Source organism: Micromesistius poutassou (assembly GCF_964030765.1).
Source record: "Micromesistius poutassou genome assembly, chromosome: 16".
In the NCBI taxonomy this organism is placed as follows: Eukaryota; Metazoa; Chordata; class Actinopteri; order Gadiformes; family Gadidae; genus Micromesistius; species Micromesistius poutassou.
This window is the reverse complement of record NC_140286.1, coordinates 5,310,976-5,329,257: the sequence shown is the minus strand read 5'-3', so window position 1 is coordinate 5,329,257 and position 18,282 is coordinate 5,310,976. Positions and strand designations below refer to the sequence as shown.

At 42.6% G+C, this 18,282-nt stretch overlaps 1 protein-coding gene and 1 long non-coding RNA gene across 3 annotated transcripts; both read right to left on the bottom strand.

Annotated features, from left to right (window-relative positions):
• Nucleotides 1-10,194, bottom strand: LOC311361044. 2 transcript variants are annotated; one of them, XR_014638543.1, is made up of 5 exons: nt 9,883-10,191; nt 9,051-9,206; nt 8,543-8,701; nt 8,328-8,423; nt 3-927 (listed from the first exon to the last, which is right to left on the bottom strand). It is a non-coding gene; the product is annotated as an uncharacterized lncRNA (long non-coding RNA). The 2 variants fall into 2 exon arrangements; XR_014638542.1 differs by having other exon boundaries at nt 1-927; nt 8,543-9,206; nt 9,883-10,194.
• A 1,449-nt stretch (nt 10,195-11,643) lies between these two features.
• Nucleotides 11,644-18,206, bottom strand: LOC311360749 (uncharacterized protein). The gene is made up of 4 exons (XM_084480838.1): nt 18,147-18,206; nt 12,976-13,059; nt 12,658-12,775; nt 11,644-12,548 (listed from the first exon to the last, which is right to left on the bottom strand). The coding sequence occupies exons 3-4, from the start codon at nt 12,755-12,757 to the stop codon at nt 12,013-12,015; spliced, it is 636 nt and encodes a 211-aa protein (XP_084336964.1). The 5' UTR covers nt 12,758-12,775; nt 12,976-13,059; nt 18,147-18,206; the 3' UTR covers nt 11,644-12,012.
• Nucleotides 18,207-18,282: the final 76 nt, after the last annotated feature.

The following is an 18,282-nucleotide window of genomic DNA, read 5'->3' as shown; positions in this document are numbered from 1 at the left end:
AGTGTTAAATTTCACATGACACATGTCATTCACAGCTGCTAGTCAGTGATCAAAGTGTGAATTTCAAATTCAACAATATGGCCAAATATTCAGGTATAACTTGAAAAACATTCTGCAGTTACACTTATGCTAGAACAATAATCCCTGCTCAGATGCATCTAAAATACAATTTAAGACAATAAAATGTGTGATAAACACTTAAAACATTAGTTTGGCAGCTGCTGGTCAGAGATGACTATGGGCATCAAGAGAATGAACATGAAAAAGTTCTGTTAAAATTCACATAACATGTCATTCACAGCTGTCTTGACACGTATGGCTTCACAGGTCTAACTTGAAAATACATTCTGCATTAACATTTTGCTAGAACAATCAATGTAGCAATGTAACAATGTAGAAAAATATAAATAAAATAAATCAATGTCAAATTTCACGTTGCCTTATTAGCAATAACTACATAACTTACAAATGGGTGTAACACACATTTTACAAACTTTTGAGTTATTAACCAGCAATTAGTCTGAGAACACAACACAAAACAATTATGTGAACTTGTCAAATTTCACAGCTGCTAATCAGAGCTGACTCCAAGAGGGAAAACCTGTTTCTTTATTTCACTTTTCTTTTTGCAACGTTTAGACAAGACAAAGCTTTTTCTTTAGAGATCGCACACAGAGCACTTTGGGCCATTATCCAGGAACACGTGTTTCAAAGGTGTACTTAAGGTCCTCCGGATAGGAAATATTGAGTGCATAAAGGAGGCCGAGAAGGTAGGCCATGGGAGTATCCGGAAGGTCCTTTACTACTATGGATTCCTCTAAGATGAGTGCGATGTTTTGGATCTTGGGGGATGAGGCTTCAGCCACACAGGACATACAGAATTCCCACAGTGACTCCCTTGGCAGCCACGTCATCTGGATCAGTTTCCTGTTTGAGGACATTAAGAAATATGATTTTCAATTCAAACTCACATCACATACTACATGTCTTGTAGGGAGCCAGGCATCTCAAATTGGATTGTCATATCCAATATGAAGTTGTCTGTCATTTTAGCTTTGTTGTTGAAGGACCATTCCGGTGTATACTGATCCATATCCCCGTCATTCAAGCCTATCTGGTGCTGTCCATGGGAAAAATTAGAAAATTAATGTGGTATTCAATAACACACAAGTTTAAGCAAGCACTCCGATTGGTCAATTCCCATTCTAGAGTGTGTTTAAATGCCTGGTGAAAGAACGGACAAAAATAATGTGCCTAATTACAGAAAGTATCGCTACGCTAACTAGCTGAAACTACTTTCATGAGCCTAGTTTCCATAACAACGTTCAACTGTTACATTGTTTCACTTGCGCAGTAGGAACGAGGCACTTTTACTATAGGAACTATTTTCTGATTGAGATGAACTCGGGCAGAAAGCTTGAATTTGTGGGCAAATTAACCCACAATATGAAAACATTTTACAATATTGTTAATAATGAAGATGGTTTGTGTTATTGATTTGCAATCTTACACTCGATGGTGTTCTTGAATGTCATTATTGGTACTTGAAGCACAGGACTTCGGAACTCGGCGCAAGCGCCTCGTTCCTACGGCTGTGCTTTGCATACCAATGACATTCAAGAACGCCATCTTGTGTAAGATTGCTTAAAAGAACCGATCACAGGTGGCCAGAGTAGGAAATGTGACATCCACTATCCCTCAGCACAAGTGCTTCCCAGGGCCAGAGCCGTATATAGAGAGAGTTCCGCCAACTCTGTTTAGAACGTTCAGGACAATTCTGTCATGGATTGGTTCAAAGGTAGTCAAGTGTTTTGTGTACGCCATCTTACAGACCAAACATTAATCAATCGTCATTACCATGCTATCAAGGCAAGTGCGACAACTTACAAGAGAGGAATATATATCTGTAATATCATTACTTTTCGAAAGAAAATGTTGTGTTGTGTAGCCTATGGTTGCTCTCTAAGGCCCGGACGTGGTAAACGTCTGCATCATTTCCCTCAGGACCCTACTAGGAGGAAATTGTGGGAGCAGAGGGTCAGAAGGATGAACTGGAAGCCGAATAATTTTTCCTTGTTGTGTGAGGTAAGAACATTTCTATCATGGACTTTGTAAAGAAAACACATTTGGAAAATATTATTGTACCCCATCAATTCCTGGCAGGCTTCGAAAAAAGTACTAACCAAAGTGAATTTGATTTGAACTTAGCCTAGTAGTGTTAAGCTACACGATGCTCGCTAGCTCTTTGCGCCTTTTTTATGCTAATGCTAGCAGCACTGAACTCCGGGACAAACAACCTGCATCTGCCGTCTGTATTTTTCCACCAGGCTCTTTTATGCATAAGTATGCATAAGTATGCACTGGTTAGATGCCATTCTGTGAAAATCTATGCAATTTTTAGAATAATGACAACTATTAATACTACATCATTGCTTTCTGCACTGCCGCATTTTACCCTGCATTCTTTCAAAACACCGGCTGCATTGTCTTTGTTTATGTTCATGCATGTCAGAAAGATTGTGATTAACTTTGCACGGAAATCATGTGGATATATTGCAAACAAATGCCCTTTTGCAGCATTGCTTGGTCAGCTATTTCTCGAGTTACAGATAATACATGGTCAGTTCATGTTTGCTGGAGAGATTTATGTTACTCTTGTCTAGAGTCTAGTGCAAACAGCATGGTGCCAAAGCGCTTATGTAATCCATGCAATAACTATGCATTGGTTAGATGCCATTCTGTGAAAATCCATTACCATCATCTTACTTTCTCTTTGAAATTGCATTAAAATGTCTGACTCCGTTTGTAGGACCACTTCGATGAGACACAGTCACAGAGTCACAGAGCTGATGGTGTTAGGAAGCTCAAGCCAAATTCCATCCCAACACTGTTCGTCTTTACCCCACCGACACCGCCCAGCAGACCCACCAAACGAAACGGACTGAAGATGAACCATCTCTGAATGCAAACATTCAGAATGTATTCAGAATGTATTATACGCTATATAGTGTCAGAAGTAAAGATATTAAAGATTGTCTTATACAAAATGTATACTTTTACCGTAATATTTGAGATGTTTTAATGGCTCTTCCCTGATTTCACTGTTGATATTTTAATATGAATATTGAATATGAATTTTCCTGTTGGAGGATCTTCCTGAGAGTCTGTTGTTTAAACGTTGTACAAATTATTGCGTACTGCTAGGATTTGAATGCAAACATTCAGAATGTATTATAAGTTATAGTCTAAGAAGTAACCAAAGTTATTTTTATATTGCTAACATCTGATTCATTTTTTATGAAAGAGAAAACTCTTTAATTGATAAACAAAATCATACGTGTATGGTCTTTTTTCCCTTGGGCATTAGTCATCAGTCAGACTTTTAACAATAGACACAGTCTGATCATGACACCTAAGTAGGCTACGAGAAGGGTTAATTTGATGTTTAGGGGAAATATTTATAGTCTAGATTAAAATAAATAACCAAGAAGTTGTAATTTTTAGCCAATGTCTCAATAAGTAATCGTAGGCTACACGGCGACGGCTATCGGAGAAGGTAAGGTGAACGCGGCTCCACTGATTGGCGATCAGGGCTCCAGAGTGCGACCTATTAGCGACCTAATTTCTTAAGGTGTGAGTTAAAATTTAATGAGGTCGCTCCGGTGCTACTTGCAGGAGGACGAGCAGATACGAAGCGGTCGATAGTAGATTATTTTAAGAAGAAAAATGTCTCGGAGGAGGAAACAAATGAGGCTGTTGTTGGTGCTGGAGAAGGGTTAGCAGAGGAAGCAAAAATAATCTCAGATTCTTATTCTGAAGAGGACAGTGACAGGTTGGCGAAAGAGGCGGGGGGCAGTGGGGAGAAAAAAAAAAAGTATTGTTTTCAACAAAAATGGCTGGCGCAGTTCCCGTTGTTGCGTTATGAAGGACAAACCATGGTGTGTACTGCAGGACATGTGGCCCGTCCGTTGCAGGCAAAACACATTTTGTAAACGGGTCTACACAATTCAAAGTTCAGTCATTAAAATTACACAATGAAAGCCAAAAGCACAAGACGTGCAGGGACCGCTGCATCACATGAAGCTCCCAGTCTCTCCCCACCTCATTTAATCGGATAGATGAGACCAATCGGTCGGCGGAGAATGAACAAATGATCATCAAGTTTAACACCGCCTACAACATCGCTAAAGAGGAACTCCCGTTCACAAAATGATGAAGAACGGACTGAACGTCAACCCCACATATTCCAACGACACTGCGTGTGCACAATTTGTGGGAGTTATAGCAGACACACTCAAGGGAAAGACCGCTGACAAAGTCGCATCCGCCCCCTACCTCTCGTTCATGCTTGACGGTTCCACTGACAAATCCACCAAAGAGTGCGAGATTATATATGCCTGTATCGTTGAAGATGGAAAACCGTGCAATATTCTTATTGGCCATATTGTGGTTGAACATGCCCATGCAGAAGGTAAGGAGTGTGTCTCATTTCTGTTTCATATAGCCAAATGATAATAACTATATGGAAAAATGCTCTATAGGTTAATTATAATTTCCTTTAGAATTAATTATTATTTAATGCCATCATGCCCAGATATCTTATAAAAACACACAGAATAACGTGTGTGTGTGTGTGTGTGTGTGTAAATATAAATATTCCATGTTATGTGCTTAATTTAAAGGCGTTTATCTATCTTTATTTTTATTCTTTATCTATTTATTTGTCAATCTTTCATAAACATAAGGTCATGTATTAATAACACGCTATACAAAGAAAAATATGGTGCTACCTAATTTGTTTTGGTGCTACTAAATGAAAAGCTAGGTGGCACCAGTGCTACCTGTGAAAAAGTTAGTCTGGAGCCCTGTAGGTGATGTAGGCATAATTGTCTGTCTTCTCGAGACGTTCAACGTGATATATTTGTAAAAGCGTTTATATTTTAGCAAAGTATGAGAAACCTTTTAACATTCACAAACAGTTTATGATGATAATGAGCGATTTGTTGCAACATCCCATCTTCGTTCCATTGGCAGACGTTGTACAGTGAGCTGACTTGGGTCTACAAGATGGCACCCATGATTTCAGTTGGCAGAACTCTCTCTATATACGGCTCTGCCCAGGGCTATGTGATGCAGCAATCACACCTCCATCATCAAATTTGCTGCTGCAATGGGTTGGTGCACCTGATCAGCAGAAACAACAATCAAATGGGCCTATACCTAAAAAGGAGCCCTATGAATTAATAAGCCATTTAAAAGGCCCCATAGCATGACATTTTCACTTTGAGGTTTTCTAACATTAAGTTGAGTTCCCCTAGCCTCCCTATGGTCCCCCAGTAGCTAAAAATTGCGTTAGGTGTAAACCGAGAAGTAGCTATCTTGCGCCGTCTTTGAAAAAAGGATCGCTGAAACGCTTCGATTTGGCTTCCGGCCCCATATGACGTCATATGGGGCCATGTTACCTCCCCTTTCTCTGCTTGGCCCGCCCAGAGAATTTGGCCCGCCAATGAGACAATGAGCTAGGACCGTGCGAGCGCCACATGTGTGTGTGTGAATACACACACTGTAACACAAGTGTTCTTTGTTATTTGGATAACCGTTCCGCTGTTGGTGTAAAGGCCCATTCACACCCTACGGTAAATACGGATACGGACGCTTTTGTCTGGTCCCGGAGGTCGTCCGTCAGTGGGTCCGTCGCCTCTGAGCTTACGAATCCGGAGTGCTCCGGACAAACCGGAGCACTACCACCGGAGATCATGGCGGCAGTAGAGGCAGAAGTCCCAACCACGAGACTAGTAGGCCTATAATAACTGATATGTATATATATTTTGTATTTAACGTTTTATACTTATATTATACTATGTACTTCACCTTATAATTTTATTGTTCACCTGCTTTGGCAATGCAAATGTATATTTTTTATGCCAATAAAACTGTTTTGAATTTAAATTTTGAGCAGAGAATCTGCAGGTTGGTGAGGGGTGCCACATGCCACCGCCACGTACACTTTGTGCCAGATGACACAGAGCAAAATCATCTCCTCTACAGATACTATGTTTGCGATTGTCGATGCCGGTCATTTTATACACGACAGTCACTGCCCTCTAGAGGTTGTTTTGCGTAACATCCATAACACTGAAACCGGACGGAGGTATGAAGGGTAGTCCCGGAGACAACGTTTAGTACGGACGGACGAATTTCGTCCGGATCCGGAGGTATGAGGCGGCCTTCATGGCGCATAACATGCAACACAATAATGCAAGCTTGCATAAAGCTCCCATTTGGTGAAAAGACTAGACTGCGTCGGGTTGGTTGAGAAGGAATTGGGAACCGCGACGTGGAGGAAAAAAGGATTGTTTCCTAGGATTGTCCGTCGGAGCCCCGCTGTAGCGGGCAGTGGGGCTGGGCGGGCAGCCCCGGGGTTGGCCAGCGTTCAGCAGGTAGCCCCGGGGGTGGCCAGCGGGCAGTGGGGTTCCGACGGACCGCTGCCATGGCAGCGGGGCTGGGCGGGCAGCCCCGGGGGCGGCTAGCGTTCTGCGGGGCTTTGACGGACAATCCTGGGCAACAATCCTTTTCTCCTCCATGTCGCGGTTCCCAATTCCTTCTCAACCAACCCGACGCAGACAACCCCGGGCAACAATCGCGGGCAACAATCCCCTTCTCCTCCATTTCGTTTCTCCGTTGAGTCTGTAGCCTACTTAATATTGACGTGGAAGTGGAAGAACCAGAGGCGTCTGAGAACCCGTCGCAGTCGTTTGAGATTCATAATATCATACGGAGGCGCAAACAGCTTTTGACCATGATAATATATATTATATAGATATCTAAATATAATATGATATTATTTAGATATAGAGCTCCAGGACTCCCGCCGGAGCACCCGGAGTGTTCAGTGTTCCACTGTAAACACTAGCGCATGGTACCGTGGCCACAAGCTGCTCAGGGCCACACTCCCACCCTCCACCTTGACCCGCCTCTAAAAACGGCACGTTTGTGGAGAGCTCATTGTGGGACTGGCTCGTAGTGGCTGTAACTCTCTGCACCAATGCTGAGTTTCTTGAACGTCTTCAAATACTGTATTAGGGGCCCACTAACACCTTTATTAAAGCATCCATAAAATAGCATGCCATGGGACCTTTAAACAAATAACATTTCCTAGCATTCAGCTAATATCTCCTCATGATCCAATAGCTATGCGACCCCTGAGGGTGTTGTAAAAAAAACTCTGGTCTTCTCAGCAGCACGTAGGCTGATAACTATGAAAACTATGTAAACTACACTACCGTAATTTCCCACATATAGGCTGCATCGTGGACAAACCGCAAGCCTTTAATTTATGTATTAAAAAAAACAATTGTGTGCATGAGAACGGTGAGAGCACATCAAACGCGTGTAGCAGCTAGGACCTGTCTTTCTTTACTGTCTCCGAGTGTGTGTCGCTGTTAAACACCTGACAATGAGCTAGTTTACCATGATAAGACCGCCATATGAATCTGGAAAAAATGAATAAAGACAGGATTTGGTCTCCTATATTTCCTATGCAGGATAACTCATGTGTGTTTCCATTGAAAACAAGAAAATTCAAAGTGATCCTAAACTTTAAACCTACTCTACGTTCTGTTGGGCAAAAGCATCAACCAAGAAATTTAAACAAATAATACAAACTGAACTTCCATCATGCATAGCGCACATTTAAACAGATAAAAGAGCAGAGAGGAGCCAGCTCAATAAAAGCATCTTCCCTCATGGTATAATCTATCTATCTATAATCTATGGTATAATTCACCCCTGTGAGATGCGTGCCAGCTCACCAGCATAACCTGCAATGTCCACAAAACCAAGGAAATGGTTCCAACCCAATGTAGAAGAGTATATCACCCTTGTAGTTATGTGGCCCAGAACATTTGACTCGGACTGTAAGAAAAATAATAGCTTGTAGCCTGTAGAGGCCTAGACCTAATCACTAGTATCAAAAGAATGACCTGACAGGTGGTGAGTGATATGGCTGTGATCTAGCCCCCTAGTTCTAGCCAAAGCAGGTAGCCTCGGTCTAACATCTGCCGACAACAACCTGTATATCAAAGCAGCATCTTCCTCATGGTATAATCTGAAACCCCTGTCAAATGCGCTAGAGGGACTCACTTCACAACCAATAAGCTTTTATATAAGACAGGCAATTAACTTCCCTTCCCTCTCTCAAGCAGTCCGAGAAACAGAAATAAACTTTCAGATTTTCTACTTGTGTAGTATTTTCAATTACAGTATCTTCATTTTACAATTGTATCTCTATGCTTGTAAAATTTATATTAATGACCATTAATACTTACAAGACACTGCTTGAAAAGTAGATTAGGATCTTCACGTAGGAACACAGGAAGTCCTTTCATGGCTGCTTCCTTGCCGTGTCTGACGATGTTGGTGGTCTCAAAGAAAAAAAGAAAAAACAGAAAGATAGCTCTAATAATAGCAAGACTAATTGTAATTCAACAGATTGAATTTAATCTGGGCAAAAGTATTGTTTGGTACTGTACTGTGCACACACCTCATCATCAAGCTTTCTCAGTATCTCCTTCAGGTCCTTGCCAAACTCTGTTTTTCGGGCGCGGTACAAACTCAGCAGTAGGGGCGCATATTTTTCTACAGCGGCTCTGAATGTTCCAAGTAGATCTTTGTTTGTAATACAGAAAAAATCCTCACAAATCTGTAAAATGCAGGAAAAAACAAATATGTACAGAGGAATAGTAAGTAAATTGGGAGAATTTGTAACCGGTCAAAAATTGTCTATAGCCATTATCATTTTTAAAAGCATTTAGGGTGCTAGCCATTTGGGTGCCCTAAGCACAAATGCATTGTGGTGCCCCCCCGAAAATCATCAATCAAACATCAATTCAGTAATTGTCAGTACGTTTCTCTTTATTTCCAAAATAACTTCTCAACAGTTTTGCAAAATGTAATGTGCAAATAAAGAGAAATTAAAATCTTGATAAAAGACTACACTAATTTTGCATTAACAATAGCACCAAACATTAACCAAACATTAAGTCCTGAACTAGTAGTTGATGGTTGTTGGTCAGGGCTGGGTGCTGTTGCAGAGTCTGCAGAGATTGGTGGTTGATGATGTGTGCTTGAACTGCTGGTGGATGGTTGATCATCTAAATCTTCCTCCTGGTCTTGAGGAACTCCTTGCACATATCTAAGCATTGACCCTGCATTCAGAAATACAAGAAAAAATACTCAGGGATTGTACACTGAAATACAGTTTTGCACCTTGATTCAAAAACAATATTACATATTAATTACAGGTTTATGTAAGCCAATGTGTAAATCACTGATGCATGACAACATTTAAAACTATTTTACCTTTAAGACAATGATTGATGGCTCACAATCTAAAAAAAAATCTACATAATTTGAAAACTATGAATGTGAAGGGAGACATAACTAAGATTTCTTTATTTTCTTTCAAATTGTAGTTTCACCTGCAGATGTTGCCCTGTAGATGCAAGGTTTCTCAGAATTCATGTTAGCAGGAGCCATTCTCCATTCATCAACTCATTACTTTAAAGTATCATCTGTAGCATTACTTTTTCCACTACAGTACACAATTGCATACTCGTTGGTTCACAGTACACATGCATAACGTCATAACGTTGGCTACATAACAAACGCCAAATAAACGTCCTGAAATGCAGTAGACCTAGGCCTATATAAGTAAACTTGGCTAATACTTGGCTGACGACTTCTGATGGCTAATAGAATATAGGAGCTAACGTTAGTTTGTTGACGTTAACGGTAACGTTAACATTACCTGGCATGAGCATAGACATTCATACAAGGACTAAATTACAGAATTAGCCATTTTTATTTAAAACATTGTCTTACCTGCCATCGACGTGCGTGCATCATCTCGCTGTCTCTTATTTTTTCTCTTATCCGCCCCCGACTCTTAATGCCTTTTCTAGGCCATGTCCAAACACAGGTGTCTGCCAAACTTGAGAATGATCTAATCGAACATACCACTGGGATGTGGGGGAGGGGGGCACCAAGGGGAGAGAGAGAGGGCCGCACAGGAGACGCATCTTTTTCTCGAGCAAATGTTACTTTTGTATTGCTATTAACACGTTTTACACATGTTCATTTTAAATATATCGCGTTATTATGATTATTATTATGATGATGATTTTTTACGAGACAGATTTTTTTGGTGCCCCCCCAGACACTTGGTGCCCTACGCGCAGTGCGTGTTCTGCGTGTGCGGAGCGCCGGTGTTACACCGAATTCTGCGACCCACCGTTGCACATTTTCTGCATACATGCACACAGCATGAGTTTGAAATAGACAGCCATGAAGTCGAAAAAACGGTGTGCATTATAACAAAAACATAAATAAAACATAACACCCCCTCACCTTGTTAATAAATGTGCTTAATAAATAGATTTTAGGGCGTTTAGTACGGTCCATCACCGTTGCTTCTTTCCCCATTAAAAGCTACAGTCAGTCTTTAATTACGTAGATTTACCTTTGGGCATTTCCTATTATAGGCTACTATGTAAAAGGCTGTTTAGAATTAACGTTTGTATCAAGAAAAGAAAGACCCGCCCCCTGGGGTCACACTTTTCGGTGGGTCGCAGAATTCGGTGTAACACCGGTGCTGCCCAGAGCCTTGTTCTTTGTGACTAGAGTGAGGAGCCAACGTCATTCATAGCCCTGTTTGAGGTCATTGCATACTGTCCATAGGGAAAATAATGGGAAAATTAGGATAAAAAACATGGATAAAATTATGGACAGAGATATAAAGCTGACCAAATAGGGCACAGAAAGGGAAGGTTCTTTACCACATTTAAGTCAGCTTTACAAATTTTCTCATTATTTTTCCCATGGACAGCACCAGATAAGCTTGAACGACGGGGATATGGATCAGTATACACCGGAATGGTCCTTCAACAACAAAGCTAAAATGACAGACAACTTCATATTGGATATGACAATCCAATTTGAGATGTAGAAGGGATGCCTGGCTCCCTACAAGACATGTAGTGTGTGTGATGTGAGTTTGAATTGAATTTCTTTATGTCCTCAAACAGGAAACTGATCCAGATGACGTGGCTGCCAAGGGAGTCACTGTGGGAATTCTGTATGTCCTTGAGGACTGTGTGGCTGAAGCCTCATCCCCCAAGATCTAAAACATCGCACTCATCTGAGAGGAATCCATAGTAGTAAAGGACCTTCCGGATACTCCCACTGCCTTGGCCTTGCGTCCATGTAGGCCTAGTCCATTATTCAACCAACTATTCTAATTACAACTATACTAATTACAACAGTTATCTCGTCCATCAATCATGAAAAACAAATTTAAAAGCTACTGAATAGTAAAAACAAATGGAGTTTAGTGAGTTGAAGAGAGATTACTTCCAACGTGAATGATTCCTCTGCTTGGTCCTCCATTCGAGAACTTGATAAGCAGAATATAACCACGAGGTGTTGCAGTAGACTTTGTTTTATAGGCCTATTACAAGAATAAGTAGACTGTAAAGCACTGAAACACTGAAAACTACCAGCTTAAATCAGAGGCACAATGGTAGTCTCCTATACTATATTCAATCTCTCAAGTTGGAACTTGCAAACGCACAGCATGAAAGTAAATGAGACCAAATTCTATAGGCTTGACAAAATCAAGCCAAAATCTTTTTTATTTGAACAGAGGTTGAGCAGACTCATAAGGAAATTAAGGTAAAATATTAACAATTGGTTCCTTTGACAGCCTTATTAATATCAATTTTGGTTAACTCGCCTTCACTTGACTTAACATCATGGAAGTAAATAAACCAACCCACTTAGAAGACCATGAAGAAACATCTCCACATTTATTCTGAACCTGCTTTCCATTCATCTCTGAGGTTTCTGCTACTGCAGTATTTCAACCAGTTGTGTGTTGTGTGTGTGTGTGTGTGTGTGTTCATATAAACCAACAGAATTCAGGCTGACAAGACCAACAGCTCAGCTCTATAGAGGTTACCGCGTTGCTCTACTGCTTGCGTTTCCCTTTCCTCTGTTTGATGGTGAAGAGGTTTTCGTCGGTGGGGTACATGTCTGCGCCACCGCCTTTAGATAACCTCTTCTACTTTCCGCTTCCTGTTCCTGCTCTTCTTCGCCGCCTTCTCTTCCCCGCCCCGGCGGAAGCACTCCTCCTCGTAGAACGTGCGTTTCTGCGGTGTGGCAGCGGTGGTGGAGGAGGAGGAGGAGGGCGGAGCCGTCACAGGCTTCCACTGGTTGGCGGCGCCGCTGACGGGCGTCGGCTTCAGCTTGGCGGACATCTTCGTCTTGAAGACGACGGCAGGCCAGCGGGGCGTGGGTGTGAGTGGGAGTGGAGCTGGAGCCAGGCGTGGGGACCCTGGCGGAGGAGGGGCGGGTGTTGGCGTTCTCCTGCTGCCGGTGGTGGTTCTTCTTCTTGTAGTCGTGATGGTGGCTGGTCCTCTGCCTCTTCTTTGGTGGTCCCAGGGCGGCGGGGGGTTTGGGTGTGGTGCCGAGCAGGCCAGCATCCTCAAGTTCTGGACGGGGGGGAAAAGTAAATAAAATCACAATGTTATTTAGTGGCATTCTAAAACTAGTGGGATCAGGGTGCTGTGTGTCAGAGGAGAAGAGAGAGACAGAGCTTACCTTTGACCTTCCACTTCACCCTGTGCTCCCTCTGGTTGAAGTCGACGGGAGTGTCGTAGTGGTTGATGAAGGGCGTGCTGGGGTAGGTCCCATTATACATCCGACGCTGTGTACATGCCTGAGACACACACACACCTATTACTGATCTTGCAAAAAGGGCACACACTCGCTATATTTTTTGATAATATTCATCTTTAGATTATAAATTTGATTCATTATTTGCTTTGGAGAAAATGAAGAAAGGGAGAGCAGGGTAAAGAGATAGAGGGAGGGACAAGAGGAGAGGATGCTGCGGTGCAGACTGAAGCGGCGACTCACGTGGCCAAAGTGGCCCTTTCTGGAGCAGTTGTAGCAGTAGGCGGGCGTCCTGCCCTGGTCCTCTTCCTCACAGTCGGAAAACGGCTTCTCAAACCAGAGCAGGCGAACGCGGAGGGCAGCCGCCGCCGCCGCCGCACAATGAGCCCAAGCGCTGATTAATTAGCATGCGTATCTTATTCACAGACAGCGCGCCGCTTTAATTAGGGTCAGCCAGGCCACAGACTCCGCCGGAAAATTTACATTGATCCGCGGTCTTGTCGGGGAAATGTTTCTCTTTTTTCTATTTTTTTTATCCTTTTCTTTTTCATCCGTTTATTTAAGCAGGTAGGTTAATTGACGACGTGTTCCCATTAAAAAGCTGCGTGGCAGCGGCTAGTACCGAGCCCCGAACCCCCCCCCCCCACACCACCCCCTCCCCATCTGCGGAGGACCTTTCCTTGGCTGTAGTGAGCAGGGGAGAGAGACAGAGAGCAGGGGAGAGAGACAGCAAGCAGGGGAGAGAGACAGCGAGCAGGGGAGAGAGAAGACGCATATGAAATCACAAAAAAAAGGTAAGCCTATCAGAACGACGCCACACTGCCTGTCAGAAAACCCCTCCAGCGTCAGCGTGTTTAAAAGTGACATGTTATACCACCAGGTGTGAGGGAAATTAGCCGTTGCAAGCCGTTTGAACAAGTGGGCGTGTCCACCTAGATGTGCGCTGGATAGATCAGTCTACCAGCCAGTGGACTGTAGCGAACGTTGCTCATCTATCCATCGTACATCTAGGTGCACACGCCCACTTATGATGTCAGAAGAGGGCGATTTTTAAAAAACGGCTCGTAAGGGCTAATCCCACTCCCACCTGGTGGTATAATATGTCACCTTTAAGAGCAGGATGCTGGGAGTCCCACAGCAGGTTAGCCCTCTGCCGCTGTCACCCGATAGCCTCCGTTAATATTTCACATCAATGACATTGTGTGACGAACATCTGCTTTCTGAAAAAAAGGTAGTAAACTAGGCCTAGGCTATTCACATGAAATAAAACAATAAAACATTGAGACCATTCCACAAAGCACACTGGGTAATAACAAATTCAACCCATGGACCAACCGCATCTAGTCTCCACAAGTAACTTACAACTTGTAAGTTTGTAACTTGGGGACTGTTCGTTATTTATTTTAAGACCCACTGGAGGGATTTGGACCTCTGATCACTTTATGCATAACCCCCCCCCCCCCCCGGAGATATCATTTTATTTTGACATGACCCTGCAGTCGACAGAATTAATATGACCCCCCCCCCCCCCGGACAATTTACTAACAATTGAGTAATTTACTAACTCAATATGTCACATCACAAATATTGAGTGACGAATGGTCAGTTATTAATATTTCACATAAAAGACATTGTGTGACGAACATCTGCTTTCTGAAAAAAGGCTATTCACATGAAATAAAACAATAAAACATTGAGACCATTCCACAAAGCACACTGGGTAATAACAAATTCAACCCATGGACTCGTCACTGGACTCGCTTCCTGAGTAATTGTTTATTTTAGCAGGTAAAGCCAAAGCTGACATTTTTTTCTGTTTCTCAGACGAGCGTCAATTTGAGAGCTTTAACTACATGCTACCACCTTCCTCAAATGCATTGAAAAGGCTGTCGTTTGCACAATTTCACAAATAATCACCGCTCACTGAAAGAATATGTGAAGAATATGTATACGAAAGGCACAGCGCAAGGCCAAGGAGGAGTAACTGCTACCCAGAAAAAAACGAACATGAAGGATAAACGTGGCACGCAGAGGGGTAGGTGCCTGAAGTGCGACGAATGGGTGGACTATGACCTGCCACCACAGGACAATGCCTGCAGCTACTGTAAATGCACACCAGTCAACCACCAGCAAGTCCCAGAGACAGAGTTGGGTCAGATATGGGAAAGATGTATTAATTATGTTACTTACATTTGACATGCTTTATGTTCCTAGCGTTTCTGATGGTAAGCGTTCAACGAATGTTGACTTTGCTACGCAACATGGAACCAGTCAGCTTCAGATATGATCCATCTTGTGGAATCTCTGTGCATTCAGAAGAGCTTTGGGCCCGGTTTCCCGATAATGTCCACTCTTAGCACGCTACAAAGACTCCTATGTTTAGACGTATCATTTGTTTACCTCTATAGGCGTGGTTCCTGAACGGTCTCTTAGGAGTCTTCTTAGGAAACACTCCTTACGTCGTTCGTAAAGGGAAAGAAAGAACGTGCTGAAATGTGCTTTTCCATTTCATGCGCAGGTGCATGACAGTGTTCTAAATATATTGCAGTCTTTGCGAATAAAACATTGCTCGAAATCCTTCTAGTAGGCCTAAACATTTATCTAACCATGGGCGATAGCATAGCCTACACTGATTTAAAAAAAATAAAAAATATAGAAAGAGCGGAGGAGATTGAGGCAATCACATCCTTAATTACATCTGTTGCAGAAAATATACATTTTTAAATGAAAGCTAAATTTTGAATTGTTTATTTAGCCTATTATATAATAGGCTACTGTTTATGCTGAGACTGCTTTGCTTTTTGCTACCTGTCTGTGTGCGGGCTTTGCGCGCCGTCAAGGGAAAGATGCAGTGGTTGAAAAAAATCTTTAGACCACTTATGCCGCTTTTCCACCGACAGTATCAGCTCGACTCGACTCAACTCGCCTTGACTCGACTCGGTTTGGTCGCGTTTCCATCTAAAAAAGTACCTCTTCAATGTGAGTGGGTCGTAGAAAAGAACCTCTCCAACAAGGGCGGGTCGTCATTAGGTTTTAATCACGGGAGACGCGATTCTCTGGAAATCTGAATCTGATCAAGACTATTTCCTGATTCCCGGGAAAGGTTATGATGGGAAATAAAATAAAATAAAAAGTGCAATGATTGCACGTCTATTGTTGTCATACGGTAATGTTGATGGAGGCGAAACTCGAGCCCTGGGAAAGGAACGACACTAAAACGAAACAGCGAAACGCTGATCCTCCGGAGTCGGTCCGTGGACTCCAGCCACGTCGGACACACACAACCACGCCCGACACACAACCACACGCAGCCTAACTCTAGCCCCGGGAAAGGAGCGACACACACGGCGAAACGCTGATCAGTGTCCCCCTCGGGAGCGGGTTTGTGGACTCCAACCACGCCACAACTTAACTTTGAGTGATTATTCCCATTTACATTTTTTGTGAAGTTGCGAGTTTTTTTAATTATTGGAAGCGAGTCGATCTGACCTCTCCTGCTGTACCGTAGCCTATATATGTAGGCTACTGTAGTGTATATAATATTGGTGAAACACAACACTGCCAATGTGGCAGTTCCATGCGCAACGGGATTTCCTGCTTCCCCATGTTTCGTGTTGACTCTGGGGATAATTAACAGATTGGTCTCAGAGGATCTTAGTGGTCTAGATTCTAGACCACTAAGATCCTAGACTCTAGAAGACTTATGTAGTGGAAGCATATCAGTTAAATATTTTGGCCCTAAACCATGTAGGGATTTATAGGTTAGCAACATGATTTTAAAATCAATTCTCTGACATACAGGGAGCCAATGTAATGATTTAAGAATTGGTGTAATATGTTCACATTTTTTGGTCTTTGTTAGAACTCTAGCAGCAGCATTCTGAACAAGCTGTAGTTGCCTTAGAGTTTTTTTTGGGAGACCTGTAAGGAGACCATTGCAGTAATCAAGCTTGCTAGTGATAAAGGCATGTACAAGTGTTTGTAAGTCTTCGGTAGACATGAGCCCTCTAAGTTTTGCTACGTTTTTAAGGTAATGTTAACGTAATGTTAAGGTAGAACTTAAAGTAGGCTAGAGGTTACGAATGACGTAGCGTTAAGAAGGCTTTAAGAAGGTCTCTGGAAACCGGGCCCTGGCTCGTTGTTGATAACATGCCTGTGATTAAGGGGGAAGGGTCAGGTGTGGTTCATCATGGGGGTGGGGTGGGGGCCGAGACTGAGAGCTACATGGGAAAATATGCTCCAAACACACTTTTTTAAGCACTTTGAAATGTTGCCGTTTAATGACAAAAACAAAAAAAATTAAGTCATAACCCCTCCTCCGGTGGTCCATTCCATAAATTCTGAACGGTCCCTAATTAACTTAGAAAGCGTGTAACGAGACAACGAGACGATCTAGTTGTGGGCCAGCAGAGGTAGAATTTTAACCGAATTTGAATAACCTTATAGGCTACATACATCTAGTCTCCACCTAGACAGCACGGGACCAAAGATCTTGATACCTCATAAATAACAGTTTTGCGTAAGCAGTAAATTGTCTTGTGTTCATCTCACTAGCCTTGTTTGAGCTACAGGTAATTTAAGTGATGTCCACTTTGAGCGGCAGCAGCAGCCGTGGTATGAGCCCTGTCTAACAGGAGTAATGTCTGTTGTTAATGTGTCTGTGTTCTCTGCCCTTCAGAGCTAAAGGGCCGCTGCCAGAGGGAAGGGTGGAATGTTATTGGAGATGCCCCAGTTGGGATTTTTGTTTTCCTCCAGCCATTACCGCACATCGACTTCTACTATTTTTTTAAATAAGGTCACCAATGTACCGGTCCAAAGCAGTCGCAGAGTCTCTCTCTCTCTCTCTCTCTCTCTCTCTCTCTCTCTCTCTCTCTCTCTCTCTCTCTCTCTCTCTCTCTCTCTCTCTCTCTCTCTCTCTCTCTCTCTCTCTCTCTCTCTCTCTCTTCTCTCTCTCTCTCTCTCTCTCTCTCTCTCTCTCTCTCTCTCTCTCTCTCTCTCTCTCTCTCTGAGCAACGAGCTACAATGCGCTTTTAAAATATATATAGATTTCACCACAAGTGGAATTTCCTAACAAGTACATCTCTGGATTCGCAAATAAAAAGCTAAACCATTCAATTGTTTGTCTTATTGCAAGCACTGCAATGTATTATAATGATGTACAGACAGTTGTGCATGGGATAGACTAGTCATCCATGAATGGAGAGGTTGAAGCCACTGAAGTTGCCTCAGTTTTGCTTTTTAAATATTTTTTTTGTTGTTTTATTGCATTCAAAAACGACTTGCAGGGAGAACAGAAGTACACTTTGTTTTGGATGCAACTAAATGACCCCCCCCCCCCTTATTCAAATCCAAAATACTTATTTTGTGTGTCCCTCATTTGTTTCTGTATCTTTTTTCGTTTTTATTCTGCTCACCTTATGGTGGAAAGACACAACTGTGTCCTCGGCTCTGCAGGTCCTCCTCAGTGCGACACGCCTTCAACTTTTCAAAATTAACAAAGAGAAAAAAAAGCTTTGTCTTCAATTTGCTGTGTTGGTATGCTGTGCAATA

Coding starts and splice junctions, on each gene's coding strand:
- LOC311360749 (XM_084480838.1), bottom strand. CDS start 12,757: ATGTATAATGGGACCTACCCCAGCACGCCCTTCATCAACCACTACGAC. Junction 12,549..12,657: donor GGTGAAGTGGAAGGTCAAAG/GTAAGCTCTGTC, acceptor CCCCCCGTCCAG/AACTTGAGGATGCTGGCCTG.